This window comes from Aythya ferina, assembly GCF_964211825.1.
Source record: "Aythya ferina genome assembly, chromosome: 8".
In the NCBI taxonomy this organism is placed as follows: Eukaryota; Metazoa; Chordata; class Aves; order Anseriformes; family Anatidae; genus Aythya; species Aythya ferina.
Genome location: NC_140304.1, coordinates 16473938 through 16498996, shown reverse-complemented (window position 1 = coordinate 16498996; position 25059 = coordinate 16473938). Strand labels below are relative to the sequence as shown.

At 45.5% G+C, this 25059-nt stretch overlaps 1 protein-coding gene and 1 long non-coding RNA gene across 5 annotated transcripts in view; one reads left to right on the top strand and one right to left on the bottom strand.

Annotated features, from left to right (window-relative positions):
- Nucleotides 1-25059, top strand: part of HMCN1 (hemicentin 1) — a 213607-nt gene that overhangs the window by 12577 nt on the left and 175971 nt on the right. The window contains exon 1 of one of the 4 annotated variants that reach the window (XM_084527346.1): nucleotides 4382-4781. The exons of 1 other annotated variant lie outside the window; for it this stretch is intronic. In XM_084527346.1, coding sequence (XP_084383472.1) covers nucleotides 4517-4781 — 265 coding nt within the window. In that variant the 5' untranslated portion in view covers nucleotides 4382-4516. Of the gene's footprint in view, nucleotides 1-4381; nucleotides 4782-20185; nucleotides 20244-25059 lie in introns of those variants that run through there. 2 more of the 4 variants (XM_084527347.1, XM_084527349.1) reach the window with 2 other exon arrangements.
- LOC311440440 lies at nucleotides 1756-4185 on the bottom strand. The gene is made up of 2 exons (XR_014695412.1): nucleotides 3939-4185; nucleotides 1756-2164 (listed from the first exon to the last, which is right to left on the bottom strand). It is a non-coding gene; the product is annotated as an uncharacterized lncRNA (long non-coding RNA).

Here is a 25059-nt window from a genome sequence, read left to right as displayed (position 1 = left end):
AATGTAAAAAGTAAACTTTTTGAATTCTCTTATCACTAGAATCAGTCTGTCCAACTAAACTTGGCAGAAAACTTTTTCTGTAAAAGAGACCAGTGTAACTGCTATGTACAGACCATTTTTTCCTGTGTGTTTGTGGGAAATTCTGTTTATAATTTAAGGTTTATTTCAACCTTAACTAAGAAAAAAATCTTATGTTATTCTCTATTAAAAATAAGAATCAAAATGTATACTTTTCTGTAATCCAGTTTCATTCTGATTTACCAGTAGAGGGAGATGGTGTTCTTGAAGCTCAATCTAAACTTGTTACAGTTATTTTCATAATACAGCGTGGTTGCCTAATTTTCTGTAAACTCTTTTGAAAATCCTGACTTGAAATTCTTGAGGATAAACTAACTTTCAATGATTTAAAAAAAAAACAAACAAAAAACAATAAAAACAACAAAACACACACACACAAAAAAACAACAACAACAACAAAAAACACCTTTATAATAGTGCTGTAGGAGGTCTGCAAAAATTCCTGCATTCAGCAGGCAATTACTGTAGTGGTGAAAGCAGTCAGTGTTGTAACATGATAACCTCTAGCTGGTTCCATTGCGTTAGCTCTCTATGCATGTGAGCTAATGGAAGGTTTGTGAGTGTGATTTAATGTACACACATGGGCATTTCTTGGGGGAATCAAATGGGTGACTTGTAAGGTGATTCTTCTCATTGACACAGGCATCTGTACAGAATTATATTGCATACCTCTCATGTGGTATCTCTCTGCTTTCTTTTACAGCTGCAGAGCAACAACCCCGTAGTTCTGTACGGAAATCTAGTGCCTATATTGCTGGTATTGCTGGAAAGGTTGTTTCAAATAGGACCTACAGGCAACAGTTTTGAATTCCTTTCTAAAATCCTATCTCAAAAGCTTAGAAGGGAAGAGATCCACACGTGAAGCAGTGGTCATGCATGCAGGTGCACAGGACTCGCCGTATGGGAGGCAGTCACCAGGCTTAGCGCCAGTACCTGCTCTCTGAACCTATCACCTCCAGCTCCCTTCCTCAGCAGTCAGCCAAGGCCCAGCTGCAACTAACGATACTGATCTGATCTCGGATATAGTTTACAAGGAAGGATATTCCCTAGTAGCTCTTCAGACACAGTGTAAATGACTCTATACCTGACAACATTTAGCTTGCAATTATAAAACAGAAATGGTTGAGTGGTTTCATCCAGAGGAAAGATGAGTGCTAAAAGCATACTGTCTTCATATGAGGCCAGCCGTGTGGCTTACAAAATAGAAGTCACTAGCTGGAAGGGGGCAGTGTTTATTTAGTCACTTCTGAGTTAGAACCCTGATCCTGTAATTGCATTCACATGATAAAGTCTCCCCCCAAAAGCAGTGCTAGGTTCTTTGTATATAAATGTGAAGATTTTGCCACATATACCCACAGGTTCACCTGTCTGTCCTTCCTCTTTTCTGCTCCTTGTTTATCTTTTGTTGCAGAGCTGTTAGCAGCAGCCTTATTGGGTTTCAGGCTCTTTGGCATACCAGCTAACTCCTTTTCCTCTTCTAGGATGGCACCTTAACCTTGTCCCTCCCAAATGAAGCATAAGTTCTGCCTGTAGGATACTTCAAATCTCAGAATTTGAGACCTAAAACATTGTTTTCAGTTTTGGAGTAGTGAATGTCTTTGACAAATACAAAGTTACACTTCTCATGTGCATGACTGGAGTGTGAATATACATAAAATACAAAGACAGGACTCAAGATTGGCTGAGAAAACACTGTCTATTAACTGGAACTGGAGAGTTCTTGCTATACAATAAGTATACTAATTACATAGCCAAAGCAACATACCCAAAACAAACAGCAAAGATTCCCTCCTTTTCCACAACAATTAATGAAGTTCAAACAAAGCAAAAATAAAATTAAAAAAATGGGGTGGGGGAGCATGATGACTTGGAGGAGGAGTGGGAGTAAAACTTTTTAATGTGCGTGGAGATACAGAGGAACTTTTGTCAAATGTCTGTGACAAAACAGCTCAGAGTATCTGGTATACGTGCAGAGTCTGCTGACCAGCAAAGAGGTGTCGTGAGAAAGAGCTCCATACGCGCAGCCTGCTGAGAGTGGTCCATGGGATCCAAGGAGGAGAATCTGTTTTGGTATCAGCAGTTTCCTCTGTAATTAGAGAGTAGTACCAGCTTTAAAAACAATCATTCTGATGTTCTCCTTCAGATGGAAACTTCAGTTTTGAAGTGGACGGTTGTTTACTGTGAACTGGATTGAAACCAGCAACTCTGTCTTTGTTAGCAGCCATTAGACAGTAACATATTTTAGCTGCATATTACAAAATGGAGCAGATTAAGACAAAGGCCCAAAGGGTGAAATGTACTTTATTTCCTTCCCAGTCTTCTGAACTAGTATATTTTCCCCACAGTGTACAAATTTTATACTTTTTATATTTGAGACAAGCTAGGAAGAAAGGAGTTAAATCGCTTAACTCTTTATTCCACTTCTCCTAACAATTTACAGCCACTCATGGCAATTATATAGCCACCTATCAGTCCAGGTGGGTAATGCTTTACTCACACTCAGAGTGATGTAAGTGCAGGGGGAGGAACAGGGCAATCACGCTCAACAGAGTCAGGCTGCAGCAGGGTCTCGCTGTGCCAGGGACACAGGCCTGGCCCCCGCTCAGCTGTGGCTCTGGCATGCGGTCGCAGCTCTACAGAGGAGCATGGTGATTTTTATTGGTAGACGATTCTTTGGCAAACTATGAAAATAATTTCGTTGGGAGAAGGAAAAAAAAAATTCTCTTGCTACAGGGCTTTCTTCCTGCAAATTTCAAAGGTCTGCTGTGAATAATAGTGTTAGAGCTTCCAAGCTACAAGAATATTTTATAGTGGAAAGTGTTAGGCAACCAAAACAAATATCAGTTCCCACTGTTGCAAAGAAAGATTTATTATTGTTTATGTTGTACCTTAAAACCTGCATTAAATGACGTTGTTTTGAGAAGCGACACAATGTGTCAAAGAGTTGATTTTTTTCACAGGGACACTGCCTTGGTTTGTTCTAGCTTGTTTACATTTAAATGAGAAATAATTTAAGACAGAAAGAACACGAGAGCTTTCTTTGTCAGAAAAAATGTAACAGGAATCCATCTTCACAAAGGACTAAACAAAATCTTTAAATCCGAGTGCTTCCAGTCTCCAGGGTGTTCAAAATACATATTCCTACTTTATGGCTTGAACCTGTCTCTACTTACAAGATTTGTGAATATTTTGACAAACCTGGTCTGAGTTTTCTGGTAGGAAAGTTACAGATGAGGCAAGTTTTCCATGGTTTGGGGTTTTATGGTGAATGTGTTGCACAGCTCTGGTTATGTGCTTCCTTCTCATGACATCAGTGCCGAAGGGGAGAAAGAATGTAAACATCTGTTTTTTATAATTCAATTCCAGGCTTATAACTTGATTAGGATAAGCAATGTTTCGACGTGATTAATTTTCCAGTCACAATATAATGGTTTGAGCGCACAGTTGTAGCACCAATTTCAAGATGTGTAGAGGCAGATTCTGCTAATGAGGCAGGTTCTGCTGCATCGCCCAACCTCCCCAGCCGCATCAAACACAGCTGACAAGAACCTGCTTGTCTCATCCCACCAAAAACTAAGGATGCGATTTTCCTCCTGCTTTGCAACTACAACCAGGTGATGCTGCTCACCTGGGAGCGCGGTGGCCTCCACCGGTGGGCGGTAAGGCCGGGACCCCAGCACTGAGTGGGGCTGTGGCCACCTCACCTCAGCCCCGCTCCACTTTCAGGCAGCACTAGGTTAGATCAGATTTTCAGGAGGTATTCCAGGCACTTAGGGTCAGATTTTCAGGAGGTATTTATGTGCCTGCTGGGACGCAGCGAAGTATCTCTGAAAAACCTGGCCTTAAATCGAGCATGCTACCTGCGGGCTGCAGGGCAGGCGGGAAGCACCGCGCCGCCCGCTTGCTTGCTTTCCCTCGCTGCCTGCTCCAGCGGTGTCTGCAGCTTCTCCGTCCTCCCTCAGCACCACCTCGCAGGAGCAGGGGCAGACTCGGTCCGGGAGGGACCGGGGCTTCGGCCCGCACCTTTCAGGTAGCGCTGGTGGAGGCGAGCGGCGGCGGCGCAGGAGGAGGAGGAGCGGCCCGGGTTCTTGGCGCCCCGAGGCTCCGCTCCCCTCCCCGGCAGGTGCCGGCGCGGCCCCTGCCCCTCAGCCTCGGCCGCCGGCGGTCGCCCCGCGCGGGGGCCCTGGGCTGAGGGAGGCGGGGCCGGGCGGCGCCGCAGCCGGGGCTCCCTGCGGCGCGGCAGCTCCCGCAGCCCGCGGCATGGCCGGGGCTCTGCCTTCTCCCTCGGGGCGGCGCTGCCCCGGTCCCGGCCCCAGCCCCGGCCCCGGCCCCGGCCCTGCCCGATAAGAAAGGCGGAGCGGGGCTGCGGCGGCGCGCAGACAAAAGCTGCGGCGTTTCCTGCGCTCCGCGCTGAGGGGAGCCGGGCGGCCGGCCGAACATGGCTCTCGGCGGGGCGCGGGCGGCGGGGCCGGGCTCCCTCCTGCTGCTATTGCTCGCTCTCTGCCCCCGTGCTAAGCCCGAGCCGGGCGCCGAGGCGGTTCCCGAGGGAGCCTCCACCCTGACCTTCGTGTTCGATGTCACCGGCTCCATGTACGACGACTTGGTGCAAGTCATCGAAGGGGCGTCGAAGATCCTGGAGACGTCGCTGAAGCGACCCAAGAGGCCGCTGTACAACTTCGCCCTGGTGCCCTTCCACGACCCAGGTGAGGGCTCGCCCCGGGCCCCGCTGAGGGAGGGATGCGGCACCCCGGAGCGGGGAGCGGGGAGGCGGCAGCGGGGCGGTCGCCGGGGGGCTCCTCCTTACCCGCTCCCTGCCCCCCGCCTGGCGCCCGCGGGCCCACCTTTGTCCCCCCACCGTCGCTGGTTCCCGTTGCTCTGCTTCTCCCCGGCCGTCTGCCTCCCTCCTTGCCACAGCCCTGAAACCAGAGCAGGATGCCCCAGCCCGGTGATGCCTGCGCTACCCGGCGCCGCAAACGCCCGCTTTTTCTTAGGAAAAGAAATCGGAGGAGGATGGGGCGTAAGGGCCCCTGAAAGTAGCCGTTCTGGTGCTAGTTTCCATGGGACTCTGCAGGGTATTCCCGAGGTCGGTGCTTTAGAGTTCGTTTTTTTCAGGAATGTCCTCGAACAAAACCGGGTGCCCCTCCTGTTTCTCCCCAGCCATGAGCACTTCTGCCTGCAAAGCATTTGCTTGCCATTGTTACCAATATCTTAATCGAATTGCTTAGAAAACTAAGGAAAAACTTTAATTTTTTTCTGTTTTGTTAGCCATGAGCTTGCATAGGTTCTCTCTCCTTTAAAGAAGAGCCTGTCTTTGTTGTATCAGAAAAACATCTGTTTACATATCTTACTATTTTCACCTTTGATGTCACATCTTTTTCTTCTACTTCTGTGTTTTTGTTCTTTTATGAGACAAACCTGTGCGGAACGTAAAGCATGCCATACCACAGATGCAAGCAAGAGGGGAGAGGATTTGCGGCAGTCGCACCCAGAGCTTATTTCTGCCCCGCTGCAAAGCCACGCTAGCAGTTCTCCCTGGAACTCTTTCTCCCTGGGATGGGGCAGAAGACCACCATGGTGGTTGGGGTGGTTTTGTTTTTTCTTCCCATGATTTTATATCTTTACTTTTACATTTTATCACTTTATATTTACTCTTTACATTGTCCCTTTCTGCTCACTGAAGTGGTTCGTTATGAGGGTTGCTAATCCACTTTTTCAGAGGGCTTGGATATCTGCACCAACCCTGAGAGCCAGAAGATGGCCTTGTGTGATGTGATTTTAGTTTGTGGGTCTGTTTGCCTGGTCCTTTCTTCGCAACTCTTGTGCGTTTGTGTAGAAAAAAACTTGCAGCCATGGTGTCACTGATACTTCCAGTGCTTAGCTTTCATCACAGGTCAGCTTCAAATCCCTTGTTTCAGTCACTGCTTTTTTTTTTTTTTTTTTTTTTTTTTTTTTTTTTTTGTGCTTGTTTCCTCGTTTGCTGTTCCCTTTGGCAGTTTCTTCATTTTATTCCTTTCTTCCCTGACCCCCTTGCTTCCACTGGCTCTCTGGGTCTTTGTGTCTGTTACAGCCAGAGCCCTGTAACCACGCTTTCCTGTGCCACCACGACCTTGCTCCCTGCATCCCTTGCTGCCACTTGCTCTCCTTGCTTCACATCTCTACCCCTCGCAGGCTCCTTTTTCTCCTGCCCTGTTTGCTCTCTCTCCCCAGGAGATCCCTTTCCTCAGCAGATTGCATCCAGCAGAGTAGCTGAAACTTCGGTCCACGGGGAGCTGAGCAAAGAGAGACAGTTCTTGTCAGCGATCTACGTTGGTGTCTCCTGTTAGGGAAGTCCAGCTTCCTCATGCAGCCAGGGGGCCATGCTTCTCGCTGTCTCGGGTGGCTTGTTAGGTCTTAACGTGGTTTGAAAGGTGCTTAAGTTTAAACTTGACTTTTGACTTCTGAAAATTATTTCTGTATGTCTTTCTTAGAGTTAGTAGGACACAGCATGGGCTGGTGTTTTGAACTTTATGGACGTAGCTGCTGATAATCTGGTATTTTACATCTACTGATGACCAAATCTAGATTCTTCAAACAAAAAGGAAGGAAATAGTGTTGTGAACGTTACCACCTTCTATGAACCTAATGGAAGTAAATTAATTAAAAAATATAAAATAAAAATTTAAAACTGAAGTTGCTTGGCTTGTATGTCAGCATCCAATTCACTTACCTAGTGTTGTTCTGTCTGATGGCAGCTCAACTAAACTGATGAGCATGAGATTTCTTTTTTTTCCCCCCAGGCTGTCAGCTTATTTGCACAATTGGGTGATTTCTTTTTGCTTCTTCAGAAAAAACCTTTGTACACAGCTGTCCCGCAGACAAGCTTTCTTGATGTTTCTGTGAGGTAGCGTGGCCCAGAGGTGAATGGGACGCTAGGAGGAGCACAACATGCAGCTGAACCTGAGCTTCATGGAGCTTCTGGTTTGTACAAGGCTGTCCTGATCCAGACACGCTGTTTGTTGATGGGTAATTACAAATGTAACTCCTTTAGTCTCATCACTGATGTTACACCCCATTCCCTGTTCAGGGCCAGGGGCAGTCGCTCTGTGGCACTGCTTGGTTGCTGGTGGCACAGCTCAAGTGCTTTCAGACCAGCCTCAGGATGGACAGATTTCTGGTGAAAAGAGAAGAGTATTGATCAAAACCATGCATTAATCTGTCCTGAAAGAGTATTTGACATTGCACAAGGTACATCCGGATTACAAATAATTTGAGTTATGCAGTAGGATATAGCAGGATTTTCAAATGTGTTGTTACTAAAATGCTGCGTATTGATGCTGCATAGTGATGTGCCAATGCACTGTGGTGGCCTTTGATGGTAGATTTAAATGTAGTGTCATGACCACCGCTGTGGTACTTTGCTAGCACTGCGGTGTTTTGGTAAAGCAGTAATGACTGACAAGTTTATTTTGTTGAATTGAACCTGAGGTTTTTGGCACAGTGCAGAATTACGGCCTACAGAAAAGACTTGTAATGGGTTTCACGTGCTGATGCCACTGAGCCATCTGTGGGTATGCTGAGATCCCTATTTTGGAAAAGTCTTTTGGTTTTGGTTTTGTCTTGAGTGTGTCAGAATATGCCAGCAGATCACAGGAATTTTTCTGTTGTGGTTTTTCAATGCCTGAACACTGTCATGGAAGTTTTGTAGGTAGTGAAAAGGGCTCTTGACAAAGAAATCTCTTGCCAGACTTGTATTCAGTGGGGAAAAAAATGAAAAAATATCTCCCAAATCAAGGAGAGTTGGCACAGGAAAATACTGTATTGGAGCTAAGGCTTAAGATAACTGAATGCTTTTGTAGTTGCGTGTTGTGGGTCCTGATCTCCTACTAACTCACTCCTATTGTATCCTGTGGAAACAGAACTGGGCTCGGAACATCTCCATTTAACATCTGTGGCCAGCTTTTCTGTTTTTTCTTTATGCCATTAAGGAATTTTGGAACGGAAAATAAGCCCAAGAGGACACATTCATCCCTAGCATTTTTCTGTAAAGCTAATGGAGTTATCCCAGTAATAACTTTGACTCTGTATGATTCAATCAAGCATTCTTCTAGAGTGAATGACTATTTTAAAGACCAAACTCCAGCAGTTTAATTACAAGTATAATGAAGAGAATAGGGTTGCTTTACACATTTTTTTTTATATATGTAATGTTAAGTGATATCATTAAGTTTTGAGGTAACCCACTCCTATAAATGTTGTTCTAATGGGTTAGCCAGAATTTAAATACTTTTTTTTTTTTTTTTTTCCCATGGAACAAATATAGAGGACAACTGACTCTTCACTCGTCCCTGTGATCTTGAAGAAAGGTCTTGTTTAAGTTGCATTCTGAATATAAGGTTTTTGGAGACCTGGCCTGAGCTGCCAGAGTTTGTTGTGCCTGAGCTTGTGCATAGGAGTACGCACACAGCAATATTTAACACAATCACAGAACCTTTAAGGTTGGAAAAGACGTTCAAGAACATCTGGTCCAACCATCACCCTACTACAAATGTCACCCACAAAACCATGTCCCTAAACACCACATCCAACCTTGCCTTGAACACCTCCAGGGACAGTGACTCCCACAGCTCCCTGGGCAACCCATTCAATGCCTGACTACTCTTTCTGAGAAGAAATTTCTCTTAATTTCCAACCTAAACCTCCCCTAGCACAGCTTGAGGCCCTTCCCTCTCGTTCTACAGCTGTCTGTGAGAAGAGGCTGACCCCCAGCTCCCCACAACTTCCTCTCAAGGAATTTAACTGTTCTCACAGTAGTGTAGCTATGTGGTTATGTAGGCTCTGAGCTTCTAAGTGCACAGGGTGGTGTTAATGCCATTTAATACTCCTAATGTCTACGGATGTCTGACATGAGCATCTCTTGTCCCTTCTTACAAATGGGACAGGCAATGTATTGCCTATGTGACAAACAGGAAAACATGCTGCTTTGTTCAGATCAGAACAGAGTGTTGAACTGAAGTTATCCACTTAGGGCGACAAAACGAATGTACAGGAGAGCTAGAAGTAAAACTTTTTTTTTTTTTTTTTTTTTTTTTTTTTTTCCCTTGGTCCCGCTTTGCTTTTCTGAGAGCAGAGCTCTGAATAAAATGGAATAAGGGCTCATAACTGTGTTTAACTTCATAACCTGTAGTCTCCTCTATTTAGCAGACTTTCAGTGCCATGGCTGTAAAAAAGGTTAAGTTGCTGGACTACATCCTAACTTGGGAGAAGTTCAGAAGGCCATAGGAAGGTCCCGAGAGCTTTGGTTTTTGTACATTTGGTGTTTTTTTAGAAATTACAAAGAGGAAGAAATATTTTTTTTCCCCCTAGAGGAGAAAAAGAAGACATTAAAACCAGGCCATTAGAGGTATTAAAATATTTCATACTTTGTGATACAAAAATTATAGGAGTTAGATCAGATGGGCAACAGAGGGAGATGAGAGGCTGTGGGTAAAAACAGAGGAGCACAGGCTTTCCTTCATGGCTTCCCTTCTGCCCTGAGGAAGATGTGTGTGAGTGATGGAGAGCAAACTACTCTGGCCGTAGCCTCTGCCCCTGCCCAGCTGGAGCTGTTCCTGTGCCTTCCCTGTGATCTGTCTGGCCTCAGCCAGCATGGCGTAGCTCCACGTCTTGGGGCAAGCAGCATCCTCCAGCCCCGCTGGCCTCCTGCAACAAGCTTCTGAGAGTCTCACCTGCTGCCTAGCCTTGCCCTTGGGCGCTCTCCTCCCCCTTGTGTCAACCTTGGGGTTGATGGGTGGCTGTTAACATTTTTAAGCAAAGCCTGAATGTATAGAAATCAGTTGTAGAAAACCTTCTCCCATTGAAACCTGATTGTTGTCCTTGATGGAGTTGCTGTGGTATCTATAAAATCATTTGTATGTAATTGTATGGATGTTTTCTTCATCTTCTGGAGGGATTTATCCGGGTCCCTCTAGAAGTAGCTAATTATGTAGATTGCCAGCGCCAGAAGCTCCTGAATCTGAGACAGCTGAAATATGGTGCCATCATCCAAAGACCGATGAGAGAACATCACTTTAAATTCTGTTTTTCTACCACCTAAAGTCTGTGTATGCATATCAGCAAGTTTTACCCTCAATTCTTGAATCTTTTTTTTTTTTTTTTTTTTTTTTTGAAGGGAAGGGATTTTTATCTCTATTTTTGCTGAAAGATATAAAGGATTTCATTCTCTTTTGCATTGCATTATGAATTATTTTTCATGTTGCATCTGACATTGTTGCATACTGAACTTGCACAGAAGTTACTTGTTCTGTTTTGCTTTGCTATCCCTGGCTCCAAGTGGTGGCAATAAGTGAAAAGCTCTGTAGCTCATTAGTAACGCATCCCAGTGTTACAATGTCCCAATAATTATGACTGATGTAGTTGTGCAAATGAGCCTTGCTGTTTAGTAGTGCGTGCCTGTTCTCTGTAGCTCCCTGAATTTATGTACAGGATGCTTACTCCAGACAAATACCTCATATGTTCCTGTTTCCCACGCAGACATCCCTATAAGTGCCATTACAGATCAACCGTTCTGTGTGCAACCAGGTAACTGTGTAGGCTTTAAAATTCACTCCTGAATACAGTAATTTTTATTGTGAAAGCTTTTTATTGTTTGTCTTAAAATCTTTACCCTCGCTACTATCCCTGCGTGCGCTTGAAGACTTACTCACTTCCAGCTCTAGTGGGCTTTTCTTTGTGTTGCATACAACTCCGATGCTTGCCAAAGAGCAGCCAACGGCGAAAGAAGGGCTCTTCTGTAGGGTCCTGTGAGTTGGGCAGAGCAGGAAGTTGATGTGTGGCTGCCGTCGCTCACAGCAGGCAGAGCCTGTTCAGAAGCCACTTGTTGCTGTCCTTGCTAACATCAGTGTAGATGTGTAGGCATGCATCACAAAACACAAAGATAGGGAGCAGCACATGTCTGTTGAGTGACCCTGTGAAGCTATGGTCAACATTTATGCTGCTGCTGTTTGCACAGAGACTTACCCATGCCTTCCTGCTTGAGGCGGCTGTCCTGTGATTCCTCACCCTTAACTGGTTGATCTTGAGGTAGGCGTTACACAGCGCAGACCCAGGCCAGAGAGCGGTTGAGATGGTATAGGTAAAGAACAGCAAAGACTTGCCCCATGTAACAAGTGGCTGGCACAGTGTTTCACCCTGTCCTGAGCTGAAGCGATAGGACAAGGGGGAATGGCTTTAAACTAAGAGAGGGGAGATTTAGATGAGATGTTAGGAGGAAATTCTTCACTCAGAGAGCAGTGAGGCACTGTCACAGGCTGCCCACAGAAGCCATGGATGCCCCCATCCCTGGAGGTGTTTGAGGCCAGGCTCGATGGGGCCCTGGGCAGCCTGATGTAGTGGGCAACCCTCATGGCACAGAGGTTGGAACCAGGTGATCCTTAAGGTCCCTTCCAATCCAAACTGTTTTGTGATCCTATGAATGACCCAGGCAGCAGCTATGGTACAATTCTTTTAAAAGGCAGGGTGGAAGGAACGTCTGTTGAAGCAGTCTTCTCTGCCTGCCTGAGGCAGCTGAGGAAGGCACTTGTAACAGGGAATGACAGTACAAGAGCTGATTTCATAGCCATCCGGCTTACCAGTCTGTTCTTCTGCTCCGTCTCCTTCCTCCACTTAGACTTCATTTCTCCAGAGTTGCAGCACTTTGTGTTTCCACGTGAAGTCTCACATGGAGGCCAAGCCAATCCTGTTTGTGGCAGTGGCTGTCTAGGAGAAGGAAGAAGAAAACACCTGAGAGGCTGCTCAGGCACTCCATGCTCTGTGTGCTTCTTTACCATCCTTTGGATCACATCCCTGTGCTCCCCCTGAATGTCCTGCCTGGTGCCACAGAGCTGGGATAGCTGTAGGAGGAGAAGCTCGGGGCGATGGGGCTGGATCCAGCCTGCTGGGATAGGCTGTGCTTGAATGTCTCTGAACCAGTTGTGAGCAGAGAAAATTTTTGTTGGGTCGGAGGCACATGCTGTGGCTGTGGCTGTCTTTGTCCTGCTGTGCCTGCTCCTTAGCAGCCTCGGGGCTGCTTGTAGGGTGCTGTGTCAACTTGAGGTGTGAGCTTCTGCAGTGTCCTGGCTCATGCTTGACACTGTGTGTGTGTGTGCGTTGGAGGCTGCTTGGAATTCTTGCTAGAGCGGATTCATCTCAGTCTGTGAGGGTCTGGACAAGCTGGATTCCTGGAAAAGGAGCAGGTTCTTTATTTAGTTAATGAATTTTGTATGTGGCCTAAGGAATGCCAGGAGGAACCTTTCAGATGGTGAAAGCCCTCAGATGCCAGCTAGTGCATATTTTCTAATCAATGCTTTGATTTCTGGCATATTCTGTGAGCTTGGGTTTGAAGGAGATGCATACAGCAGAGGAAAAAATTGGGAACATATGTTTTTGAGTTTGCAAATGGCAAAACAATTTCTATGTTGAAAGAGACTGATGGTGTTACTTGATTGCCTTGCCATGCCTTGATGATCAACAGTTTTGTTAGAAGAAATAGGATGGCTTTAACAAAATGTGTTCTTCATATGCTTTCTTTACTACTGGCGGGGTGGATGGGCTTTACCCCTCAATTACGTTGTAGAACATAATTGAGTTTGTGCAATACAACCAGTGGTTAGGTTTTCCTGTGTCAGTTGCATTGCTTTTAAACCTGATTTGTGAGCTCCTTCAGCTCTGCCTACTGCGAGTCCACGTTGGGCTGTTGCTGTGGGTCAGACTCAAAGCCCAAGGTTTGCACGTTGTATAGGGTCAGTTTGCCTTATTGTATTTTGAAGTGGGGTTGGAGGAGTTTAAATCACATGTATCCCCTCGTGGTCTATTGTTGAACTTCTCTTGTTGCCTCTCGACAAACATGTGCAACCTGTTCTTTGGTGACTGCAGATTTGTGCCAAGCTTCTCCATGTTTTTCCAAAGGAGAGGTGCAGTGACTCCATGCTCCTGAAGCACTTGAATGGGATTGCATTATGTCAGGGAACACGAGGCCGCCAAGTGCACATGGTTCATTTGCTTTCACTGACTGCAGAGGGTGCAACAGTTAGTTCATCTGAAGCCCCAAATTGAGGAGCAATGAAGTCAAGTGAGAGGCTTTCTGCTTGCTGCCTTCTTCCTGCTCTGGGGCTGGCTGTCCAGCTCATTGTCCGTCGGGCTTCTTCTGTCCTGGAATTGCCCTGCCATAGCACACAGAGTACCCAGGTGAGCCCACCTCCCATGGGGAATGGGTTACACCCCTCTGTGGCATCCTCCCTGGTGCAGCTCTGGGGCACCCTCATGCCCCTTGGAGTGGGAAGGTGCTGAAGAACTGCCAGTATCTCAGTGGCTATTAGTCATTTTTTAAATTATTTTTATTTTTTTGCTACTGAAAGCAGGACCACTACTCCATCCCTGTGAAGATCCTCTTCTGGTTGGGCATTTTGAGCTAAAGTGGAGTGATGCTCAGCTCTAGTGATGGGCCTCCAGCACAAGTGTAGGGGCTCCTGCAAGTCTACTCTGCCAAGGGTGGCGGGGACAACTGTTGCTGGAGGATGTGGCTCGTTAGTGCACCTCCTGTGCCCTTCACACAGGTTGTCAGCACAGTTTGAACCCTGGGTGTTGACCAGAGCCCCTCTCTGTGCAAGCTGATGGGGTAACTGGCAACTCTGAGACTGATGCTATCCGTGGGATCGACCACAGATGGGGGCTATGATGCACTTTGGTAATGTGTATTACAAATGTCACCAGGCTGTGTGGTTCTGAGGAGATGTTAACTTATTGTCCATGTACTCTTCCATGTTGGTTTTCTTTGGCATCCTTAGCTCTCCTCTTTGCAGAGACACTGTGTGCAGTTTTCCAGTTCTACGCGAGTTGTAGCCATCTTCCTAAAATATACCGAACCGCAGAGTTCAGTCTGCAACACATTACTGGTAAAATATTTGCATATTTGAATGTGACATGTTCCCAGACACCAAGCCAATAAGCTGCATACATCGCACACAATGAAAGAGAATTGAAAGTGCTGAAGTTACTGTCAGTAATGCATTCCCATTAAGGTCTCTTAAGGATTTAAAGCCATTCCTTATAGCATGTGATGGCTCTTGGGGCAGACAGCTGCCCCCTTATGATGCCGGGCCTGCTGCGGGGTTGAAGTGGAGAGGGTCTGAGCTTTCACTCTGTACTTCTGCACTTCAGTGTTTTCATGGGAGCTGTAACGCTTCCTGCCTCTGCTGTTGCTCCAGCCACAGGAGTGCAAAGTACGAAGCCGGCTTTGAAAGACAGCTTCACGCAGCCTGATACACAGTAGAGCCAAGTCCTCAGCATCAGCTTTATAATTAGAGGAGAAATTGCAGTCAGTAGAGCTCTCCCGCAACCTCACTAGTATGCAATTAGGTGTAGCTGAGAGCAGAATGGGACCCCATGTTTTCAGCTTGGAAAACTCCAGCTGAAGTGCCAGGAGTGGGGGCGGGTTTGCGTAATTAAGTGAAAATGAAGGAATGTCTTGGGTAGCTGCAGCCTTAGCCAAATGCCTCCTGTGTTTGCTTGGGATAGCAGCTCTAATCTGCAACCACAGGTTACTGCTGGATCCCTGCCATCTTGTTTAAATTACATTCATGGCCTAGGGGGGTGTAAGCAGGAAGCCATTGTAATTTTCATGCTGTGGACACCAGTGTATTTTCATGAGCTGAAGTTAAGTGTCTCTAGGGATGCTGAATATCACTAAAACATTTCCTGAGTTCTCTTAAGCTGCACAATGGTATGTCCGAATCTGTTTTCCAAAGGACAGAGCCTTTTGTTTAGTTAGTGAGGTCTTGGTATAGTTCACTGAACTAGTAAGCTTTTCCACTTATAATTTATTGAGGAACAGAAAAAGAGGAGAAAGTTGTGCAAGAAAAATGAGGTGCTTTAGATCAGCTTGGAATACTCTGAGTTCCCTGATGTCCCCATACTAACTTGCATTGTAACTAAACCCTCAAGGAGGCTGTGACTTTTTAACTGGTGTCCCAGCTAGATCTTAGGCTGTAAGTAGGTGAGCGGGTTGGGTGTGCACGTGGCTTCAGGCAAGCGTGCAAGGGCTGGCTGGGCAAACGGCTCTGCATTTCATCACTCGAAATCATTCTGTGTGATACTTGGCCCGTGTGGCACTGAGACAGTGGCAGTGTGGTTTAACTCGGAGATCTCCAGCATCGCTGTGCTGATGCTCACCGGAGTTGAAACCCCAGGAGTGCTGCTTGGCCCCGGGAGGCAGAGGCAGGCGGCTGGTGGAGGTTGCATGGGGTGAGGTGCTGATGGCGCTGCTGCGGCCTGCATGAACACTGCCTCCCAACCTCATGGTGTGCTGCCCGAGGGCCGGCATCGAGGCGTGGAAAGGGAAGGCGGCCTTGCTGCTGTAACACTTGAGTATTATTCTGCTGCCACAGTGCACGAAGGTGAGAACAGTGCATGCTGGCTCTGTGCCATTTTAAAGCAATGAGCAATTTTATCATGGAAGGAGCGACTCCCTGGGAATAGCATGGTAGCGGCGTGTGGGGTGAAGTGGCTGCAGGAAGCTGAACCTCCCAGGGAAGGGGGCCGGCAGTAGGGCTTCTCCTCTTTGGCCTCCAGCTCTGCCCTTGTCTAGCAGCAGTGCTTTGAAGTGGGTCGCTCCAGCCCTTTGGGCTTCAGCATAGCCACCGATGTGGGTGCCTGCCCCAGTTTTAACTGGGAGCACAGAAATTCTTGCAGGGTAGGCGTGGGAAGGGCACAAGGGAGGTGTCTGTTGCATGCTTACTTCATGGGGATGGGTCTCGTTCCGTGATGGGTATGATTTGAGATGAAACAAAGTATGAAGCTCTAAGTGCATTTTAAGTTAACTCTCTTATTTGTGTAAAACTTGTTCAGAGATTGGAAGGTTTTGTGCACTTGAAGTCTAACATCATAAATGTCCACAGCCAAAATTTGTGGTGTCTCAAGTGCATCTCACCTTTTATGCTGTAGCTTTGCTGCCTTAAAACAGGCCCTTAGTTACTGGCAATGAAATGTCCCATTGTCTAGATATAAAAGCCAGTTTTTCCACTTTGATCCTCTGTCTCATTGAGCAGGTTTTGATCTCGGTTACTGTGGAGTAAATGCAGAGTAATTCCCTTACAGGAAATGATATTAGTCTGGATTTACACCAGTATAACTGAGGTCAGAGTCTGGCTTGGGTTGTCAGCTTTCCTATCTTCCTAAATACTGCATATTTCCCAAATATCCTTTCTAACCTCCTCTTCAGCCCTTGCTGTCTCCTCCTCCTTTCCCAAATTCCAAGAGTAACAATGTAGGTAAAATGTACTTGCTGAAAGATTATTTACCCAGGGTCTGCTTTTTATTAGCTCAGCTGTTTCTTATTTTTTCAGCCCTGTTTGAAGTTTCATTGTACTTGAGATAGGATCTGCATTCATCCTGCTTTTCCTACTTGATTCAATTTTGTCAATTAGAAGTGCGGTGTTTTAAATTATAGGCTGCCCTTCGATGTTATCATTGAGAAAGAACCGTATGCCTCAGTGACATTTCAAAGGCATTGTTAACTCTGAAGTTCCGCAAAAGGTTGTGCCTGAAGGCATTCCTCTTAATCAGCACCATAATGCCTCTGGAAGAGCTTAGCAAATGCTAGATGTGACTTTGGAGAGCAGGATGAATTAAATTGTTCCTGTTTTTGTTTTTATTTCCTGACATTACATGTACATTAGCTCTGTAGAAGTGCGCTCTGAGCTCTGCAACAGAGCCTTTTAACTTGGGATGTGTGAGAGACATCTGAGCTTCATTGGGGTTATTCTGTTGGGTTTGCTATTAAGATTGGATGCTTGGGTGGTTTTTATCAGTGTGTATGTAGCTTGTCTGGTCCACTGGGGTCTTGGTCCATGTGATCATAGCACTGGTATGAATGGCTTTACAGTTGGGCTTCTACTGTAACTAAGCTGCTCTATGTTTAGATGTAAAGCTTAGTGATGTGGTTTAGTGGGAGACTGGTTAGTGTAAGGTCAGAGGTTGGAATAGGTGATCTTGGAGGTCTCTTCCAACCTAGATGACTCTGATACTGTTACAGTGTCGTGACCTTCATTTGATCATGTATAGTCCTGTCCAGAGTATCCTGCTCTTACTATGGTGGTAAAGCAAGGACAAGAGAAGAGCAGCACCCCTTCTCTCATGATTTGGAGACCGTGGGCAGAAAGGAGCTAAGTCTGTGTCAAAACACATACAAATGGTTTTGGATATATTCTGTTGATTTTGATGCGTTTTTTTCATATGCTTAAGCATTTTCCTGAATGGGGCCCTAAGGGTTTGCCTCAGGCTACAAAGAGAATCTTTGGCAGAGCAAGTGATTGAACTTGAATGATACGATCTTAATCGTTTGGGTGGCACTTTACACTGCAGAAACCTGAACCTGAGCTTTATGGAAAGCCTGAATCAATATTCATGCCTGTACCTGAATCTATCCTGCATTCCAGGTAGCTGCAGTCTGCACCATCAGCATATGGATGGGCAGTTCGTAGAAACAGACAGCTCCTTGATTCTGTATGCAGACAGTAACTTAGAGTTCGTCAGGCACTTTAGCCTGACTGTTACTGTGTGTGGGACCTCTGGGTTGCTTTGGGAGTGCCATTCATAGCTGTGTTTTATTTTATTTTATTTTTTTTCTCATGATTTTGAATTTTTATCTAGTCTCAAACCTTCTTTTGGAGGCAAGAGATAATGCGTAAGGGAGAAGCCCAGAGCAGCGGTAGCACAGCCATCAGCTCGGATAGCTGTGCTTTCTCCTTAGAAAGGTCTGCACTGTGGGCCAGATGTTGGCTCCCTTTTCTCAGGCCCTCGGTGGTGGAAGCCTCGTGGCTGGTATGAGAAAATTCCAGAGGATGACAGAAGTCTTAGGCTGCACCGAGAGCACTCTGCTACTTGCCAGTGGCACCCCCAGTCCTGGTATGTGGCAGCTGTTGTTTGGAAGCCAGCACCCGCATTTCCATGGGGCTGACTCGAGCATTGGAGCAGGTCCTAGTTAAAGTATCCTGGCCTGAATTGTCAGAGGGTGCATTAGAGCACCCTCCCACTCACAGGGTGGGGCTTTTTCAGCGTTGTGTTGTGTCTGGAGGAGGATCAGCTTTTGTTGCCCTATAGAGGGTGCTTGATGGCATCCCCAAATCTGAATTCTTGCAAAGAGCAAATGTATTCTCACTATCTTCCTCTTTCTTCCCCTGAAGCCAAGCAACAGCTCCCCTACAGGCATCAACCCCCTGCTCTGCTGGGGCATTCCCCCCCCCTCCGGATGTGCCGTGTCCCGTTCTTGTGGGCAGGGCACTGTGACACCGTAAAGGGGTGACAGAAATCTGCGCAGAACCTGAGTGGGATCCTGCTGGCATGATGAGCCACGCTGTGTGGATAAGCGTGGTGAATCTGGATGGATTTGTAGCCAACCAGTTAAGTGTTCATGAATCTTGCTGTAATGAGCTGCCCAGAGTTACTGCGTAACTCCGTAGGAGAGCTAGTAGAAAAGGAAGTGTGCTGCTTTGCCTGCTCAGAAGTAACTAACTGGTAGTACTGTGTGTTTGGCAGTGGAGTCCCAGACTTGATTCAGCTTTAACCCGTACAATGTACAAAACTGTTTTGCTTATGTCTTTTCCATAGAGATGTCCTTTGGCTTGGTAGGGCAGCATTGTCTGCTTCAAAAGCTGCTCAAGCCCAAATGATTTTAGGTAGAGCCTGCAGAATGGACGAGAAAGTGACAAATCAAGTTTTAGGACAGGGACTACTGCGTGGGGCTTTCTCACCCTGAGGTGGCTTGCAAGTGCAGTTTGCACTGCACACATGCCTGTGCAGTTGGTGATGAAACTGCTGTTCCACTCTTGTTCCACAGCTGGCCAAGCAAGCTCAAACAGCTTTCTGACAAATGCCCGAGACTTCCAGGTTTGGTTCTTTTCTAGCCTTATCGGATTTTTAAAATTATGTTGTTACATGATAGTGTTTTACTGTCTGAGGTCTCAATTCAATAGCCCAAATGACTGTCAGCAGAGAATTGGATTTGAAGTGGAAGATTGTTTACATGCCGTGGCACGAACATAAGGTCAGGGAATTTGCAGGTTTTCTTTCCCAAATGGTCAATAAACATGAATGACCTGCAAGAGGACTGTAGGGATAGACTGCTGAGAGGTGGTGGGGCACTGGGACACGCTTCTCAGGGCAGTGGTCATGGCACCAAGCTGCTGGAGTTCAAGGAGCGTTTGGAGAACGCATTCAGGCACAGGGTCTGGTATTTGGGTGGTCCTTTGGGGACCCATGAGTTGGACATGATGATCCTTGTGGGTTTCTTCTAACTCAGATATTCTGTGATTCTGTGGTCAGGATGGGAGACTTCTACACAACAGGATTTATTTAACAAATACTCTTAGACACTAATTGCATGACTACTTGGGGGACAAGCTCTGCTTTTTTGATTCCTCCCCCAGATTAAAAGGATTAAATAAATGCTCTTTATGTGGCAGAAGTTTCACTCCTTTCTGCACAGCTGTGAAATGGCTCCTAGCAGCTAAAGTGAGGAGGACTGTGAGTGCCAGGATGTGGCTGGTCAGCTGTTCTGAGTGTGAGCGGTGAAAGGAAGCAGAAACCACACCATGAGGCACCTTTGGTGGTTTGTACCCAGAAAGGAAGGAGCTGCATAAGGCCGTTGTCACCACCCAGCTGTTCTGGCAGCCCTGGAGGAACTCCGCAGGCTGGCTGTGCAAATCCTTCCCTGGGTTTGTGGTGGCCATTGAAGTTTCTCAGGCTTCCTTGTGTGTAATTCTGCAGTAAGTTTATTCCTTCCTGAATGATTTCTGCTGCTTAAAATTGTTTTTGTTGGTGCTTTTTAGAAAATTACACAATTGCAAATGATATGGGCAAAAGCAAAGGGATGAGAGAGAACTGCTTCCATCTGACTTATCAGCTACCAAAATAAGCAGTTCTCTAGTAAGGGTTTTGAGAGATTTAGCTGGCCTTCAAAAACTTGCTATATCTTTCTTTTCAAATCACTGCTTCAATCCAAACCTCATCTTTTCAAAAATAGACCTAAAATGTTTCAGAATCTTTTTTTTTTTTTGCACAGATTGGCTTTGTCGGATGAGGAGTTTTGCAGGTGTTTTCTGCAGCTTTTTCCTGTCACTTGTGCAATAGAGCCTTGCCAGGGATAATGAATGTCTGTAAGTAGAAATAGAAATAAAATATCTACAAAGTCATCCATCTTCATAGTAGATTTTAAAAAGGACAAAAAAAGTTGCTTTTAATGAGACACACCAGTTACTGGCCCTTATCAAATATCTTTAAATAGATGCTTTAACTTAAGCAAATTGTCGCTTCTTTGTTGCTCCTTTGTTCACGGCTGTATTTGAGGCAGTGCTGAACCATGGTTAGAGCCCTGGGGGTAATGCTAACAACTGGGTGTTGTCAGAGTGAATGAGCAGTGTATACAGACAGCATTATTTGCCATAAAATTGCATGTGCTGCCAGCTGCAGATGGATTAGTTTTGTGAAGTGGACATTTACTTAGAATGAGGTATGAGGATTTGAGTTTACAGTTATAATGGCTGAAAGGGAACAGTTTGGGTTTCTAATGGTTTTACATTGGTAATCCTTTAGCCATTAATTATCTGGTGTAAGACTTACTGGGAGCATGGGTCAGTTCTAATTGAAATCAAGAAAAACTTTGTCATTGACTTGAATACAGATGCTTTTTTGATAGTATATATAAAAAAAAAAAAAAGAAGACTTTTGGTACAGAGTAAATCCATATGCAGAATACAAGGAGCCATGTACTGAGTGTAGCACCTTCTTTCCTAGCAGCTGGTCTCAGAGTACTTTATTTTTGTTATGCTTGGAAATATCCATTCTCAAAAAATGGCAATTGGATACATCATAAAACATTTTATAGCACAGAAATGCACATATACACATGTGCAAGGCCTCATGGCATGGAACATTGTTTTAATTCTCCTAGAATTTTCTGTCAGAAATCTTCTGTGTGTGTGTTCTTTTGAGCAACCGGTGGCTTGGTATGAAAACTGAGGAAAACTTAGTTAGTTCTGTTTTAGTTATGCAAGGATAGTTAGGTCTGTGGTTATAGTCTCATTATCTTTTCTCCTTAGGGCTGATTGGCTAATTGTGTGGCTTGCAGATAATTGCCAAGAATGCAAGAAAATTGCAAGAGTGCAAGAAAGTGCACGTGCAATTGCCAAGAGTGCAAGAAACCAACTTTATTTAAATAACTTTTCAAGGATTGTGTCTGGCATCTGAATTAGGTCAGTCATGTGCTGTTCTGCCTTGTCCCACATCACTTAACCTTCTGTGGGCAAAGAAACCCCAATGGAGCCATTTAAGTATGGCACTGTTACATCTGTGATATCTTTTTAATCTATATTTTTTAACCATATAGAATCATTAAGGTTGTTAGTTATCCCCTATCCTTCATGAAAGCCATGTGGCTGCAGTTCCAGCGTGAGCCAGTTGTTTGGTTCTGGTTGTGTCTGATCAAAAAGCTGACCTGGCCTTGAGTGAGGTAGCACTCTCCAAGGATCTTCCAAGTCTCTGAGCAAACTAATTGGTGAATATAATTATTCAAGCAGCACAGGCTTTTAATTAAGACCTTGTAATTGAATTAATTGACTCTGGAAAAATAAGGCATGACTTTCTTTTTTGTCGCTCAGCATATGGACCCCTGCTGTCCTGGGATGTGTTCAGGGAATGTGGTGGGAAGCAGAGGTGAGCGCAGACAGAGCCATTGGGGAAACTTGCAGAGCTTGCTGGCGGCAGAGCTCGGAGGGTCCCGGCCAGCAGCTGCATGGGCAGCAGCTTGACGCAGAGCTTTGCGGGATGCTGCAGCAAATAAGTGAGCCCCATAACCTAACGCCAAGTGTAAATTGAGATTTAAAAGTTGAGTTTTAAAGACAATTTGATTTGACTTCAACATGTTATGATTGTTGATCACAAAATAGGACTGTAAAATTTGTAGTTACATTCATTCCTGCCTTATCCTTCAGTGTAAGCTCTTTATCCAGCACTGTTACAAGTGTTGAAGGAGTATTGCCAAAATACACAGACACAGAGATGAGACAGAAATAGACCTGGACTGAACTGGAGTTCAGTCTGGAGAAAGAATTTAAAGAGTGTTATGAACTGAATTTTACTCAGTTCAGATTGTTGTTAACAAGGGAAATAAACACAAGCAGAAAGTAATCTGATGACCTTCTCAGATGTTCCCTGGGAGCTACAAGCGTGGGCAAGCTTCAGTAAACGCTTGCTGCTCCCCTGCTGCGCAGTAAGGAAGCGGCGGTTGCGGCTCTTATCAGCTGTTTATCCCTTACTGTAGGGCTGAAGGAAGCAAAGCAGCTTGGCAATGCTTGCGTGCTGTATAGTCAACAAATGCATTTTCCTCTTGTCTGCTGGTGATTTGTTATTAGACAAGAAAAGAAGCATCACAAACTTGTGTACTCTTAGGCTAAGAAGCCTAAAACCAAAAGACTTCCTGCAAGGAGGAGATGCGTATGAGCACGGGCAGCAGTTGTGTATGGGCTTGGGTCCCTGGGGTAGCTGCAGGCCTGCATGCAGAGGACCACCTAGCTGAGGCTCTGTAATCCCCGTGGCTCTTCCTGTCCCTTGGCTTCTCCCAGGGGTTGCCAGCTGTGGCTGTGTGTTCTGTAGTGTGGGCAATTGTCCACTGAGAGCTGGCTGGAGATGGCCAGCGTCGCTTCAGAAATGCTGGCTGCCGGCCCTGGTGAGGAGGGACCTGGGGGGCTGTTGGAGCTGCCAGGGGATGGAGGAGGAAGGGGGGTCCCCTGCAGGTGCCAGCACTCAGAAGAGTCTGTTGTCCCCAGAATGAAAAACCTTGCCTTGTGTCAGTCTCCTTATGTTTGGGATGGGTAACAGCTTCTGGCATTGCTTTGAATTTTAACCACACAGCGTCAAGGTTTCTGGTCTCCTTGCCTGGTATTTGTGCACCAGCAGTAGACAAAAATCTTCTCCCCTAACAGTGGAACCAGAGGGAATGTTCAAGTGCATTGTTTTCTTGGAACAAAAATCATCCTGGAGACCTACTTAATTCAGGTGTTCTTTTTCTTATTTCCAGCCTGAGGAAATAGGTCTTCTGTGGGTGGGTCCATAATGAGTGCAATGTGGTGCCACCCGTGCTAGGGACTGGAGAAGCTGTAAGGCTGTTTTGTGCATCAGCCAATTAACAGGGAATTTGTAGAAAACATTTATTTTAACTGTCTCTGTAGACAATGAGGCTATTCTGCATATCCTATTTTATTTCTGTAGTTCTTAGAGAAGTTAACAATAGGCTTGCTATTGTGCTAGGCAAACAAGCACCTATTTTTTATTATTGGTTATTGCATTTGGTAAATAACTTGTAGAAAATGACACTCTTGACCCGTAAGCTGAATTTAGTGCTGGCTGTAGTAGATGAAAGATTTTCTTCACTGGAAATCCCCAAGCTGGCTTTCCTTTTCCAAGAAATATAAGCATGTACAGTGTCATTTTTTTTACCATTGTTTTTTTCTTTATTAAATAAAAACCAACATAAGGCTCTTAAATGTTATAAGAATGAGAAATATAATAGATACTAATAATTAATAACTTAAGGCGGATTTTTAGCAAAATCTCTCTTATACCTTTGGTCTCTAGGATTCATCCATGCTTTGGCCACTTGCCCTGAGGTAACTGCTGGAGAATTAGATGGATGAGGGTGGTGACTGTGTCCAGCAGTGACCTGAGAATGGACCTTCGGCAAGCCTTCACGCTAGGCTGCTTGGCAGTGATTTGCTCTTTGTCTGGATGGTCTGCATGGGTTTTGTATGGATGGCCAGCGACAGGAGGAAAGGCTCCTGTGCAGACAGACCCCTTCCAGTCTTAAGTTGAAGCTGCATGTTAAAGTCAATAGTCATAAGTCATGAGACTGAGTTATTAAAAAAAAAAAAAAAAAAAAAAGTGTGTTAAAGGAACAGGATGTTGCTGGGTTGGTTTGGCTTCTTTTCTCTTTGGTTAAGAACCTGGCAGAAGTTGCTCACTGCAGTTCTTGGGCTTTCTAAACATTAATATAATTATACATAGCTTAGAGCCTGAAAGTGAAAAGTGACCGAGTTGTGAGGGAATATCATTAGGAAGAAACTAAATAGCCAGTAGCACATACTAGGGCTGAGCATCTTGGCTGACTCCAGCACCCCTCAAGTTCCCTGGGAGGATTCTGCCAGTGGGGCTTGCATTAGCCTGGGGGGAGTGGGTGGTGGTGGTGGTGGAGGTGGGCAGCACCCCCAGAGTTACTGCTTGCGCTGCAGGAAGGCTTCAGCGAGGTGTCTGTCTGCATAGCTCTCAGCTTCACTGTGAGTTGAGGGGTCCTTTGCTACAGAGGATGAAGCACAGGGCTGTAAGGCTTTTTTTTATTATTTTTTTATTTTATTTTTTTTCTCTAGGTGGTGGTTAGCATTGCTTAGCCTAACTTAGGTGTTCAGTCAGATGCTTGCATTGAGTGGTCTACTAAGGAAATTTGGAATTGGTTAAAACTGGAGCAGTGTTTTAATTGCAGTAATGTTGAAAACAGTAATTTATCTGGTTCTGTCATAATACAGCTGTTTGAGAAATAAAAAGGTTCACTATAATTTGAAAGATTGCAACGAGAAATATTTTCTCTGTAGTTGCAGCTGTGACATCTTGCTCCAGTATTGGAAAAGAGAAGAAACTTGCTGTGAAAGATTTCTGAAGGCATCTCACGAGTGGTCAAAGAGGGCTGGGTAGCCAGACTGAGCTCCAGATGAGCTTCGGCCTTTCTAATTTTGTCCCTGTACATCCTTACAACATCCTTACAGTCCTCCTGAGTGGTCTGCCCTCTTTTCCAAAAATCATAAACCCTCTTTTATTTATTTTATTTTATTTATTTTTTTTTTTCCTAAGCTCTAGCCACAACTCTGTTCAGCCAGGCCAGTCTTCTTCTGCACCGGCTTGTCTTTGCACATGTGGGGAGAAACCACT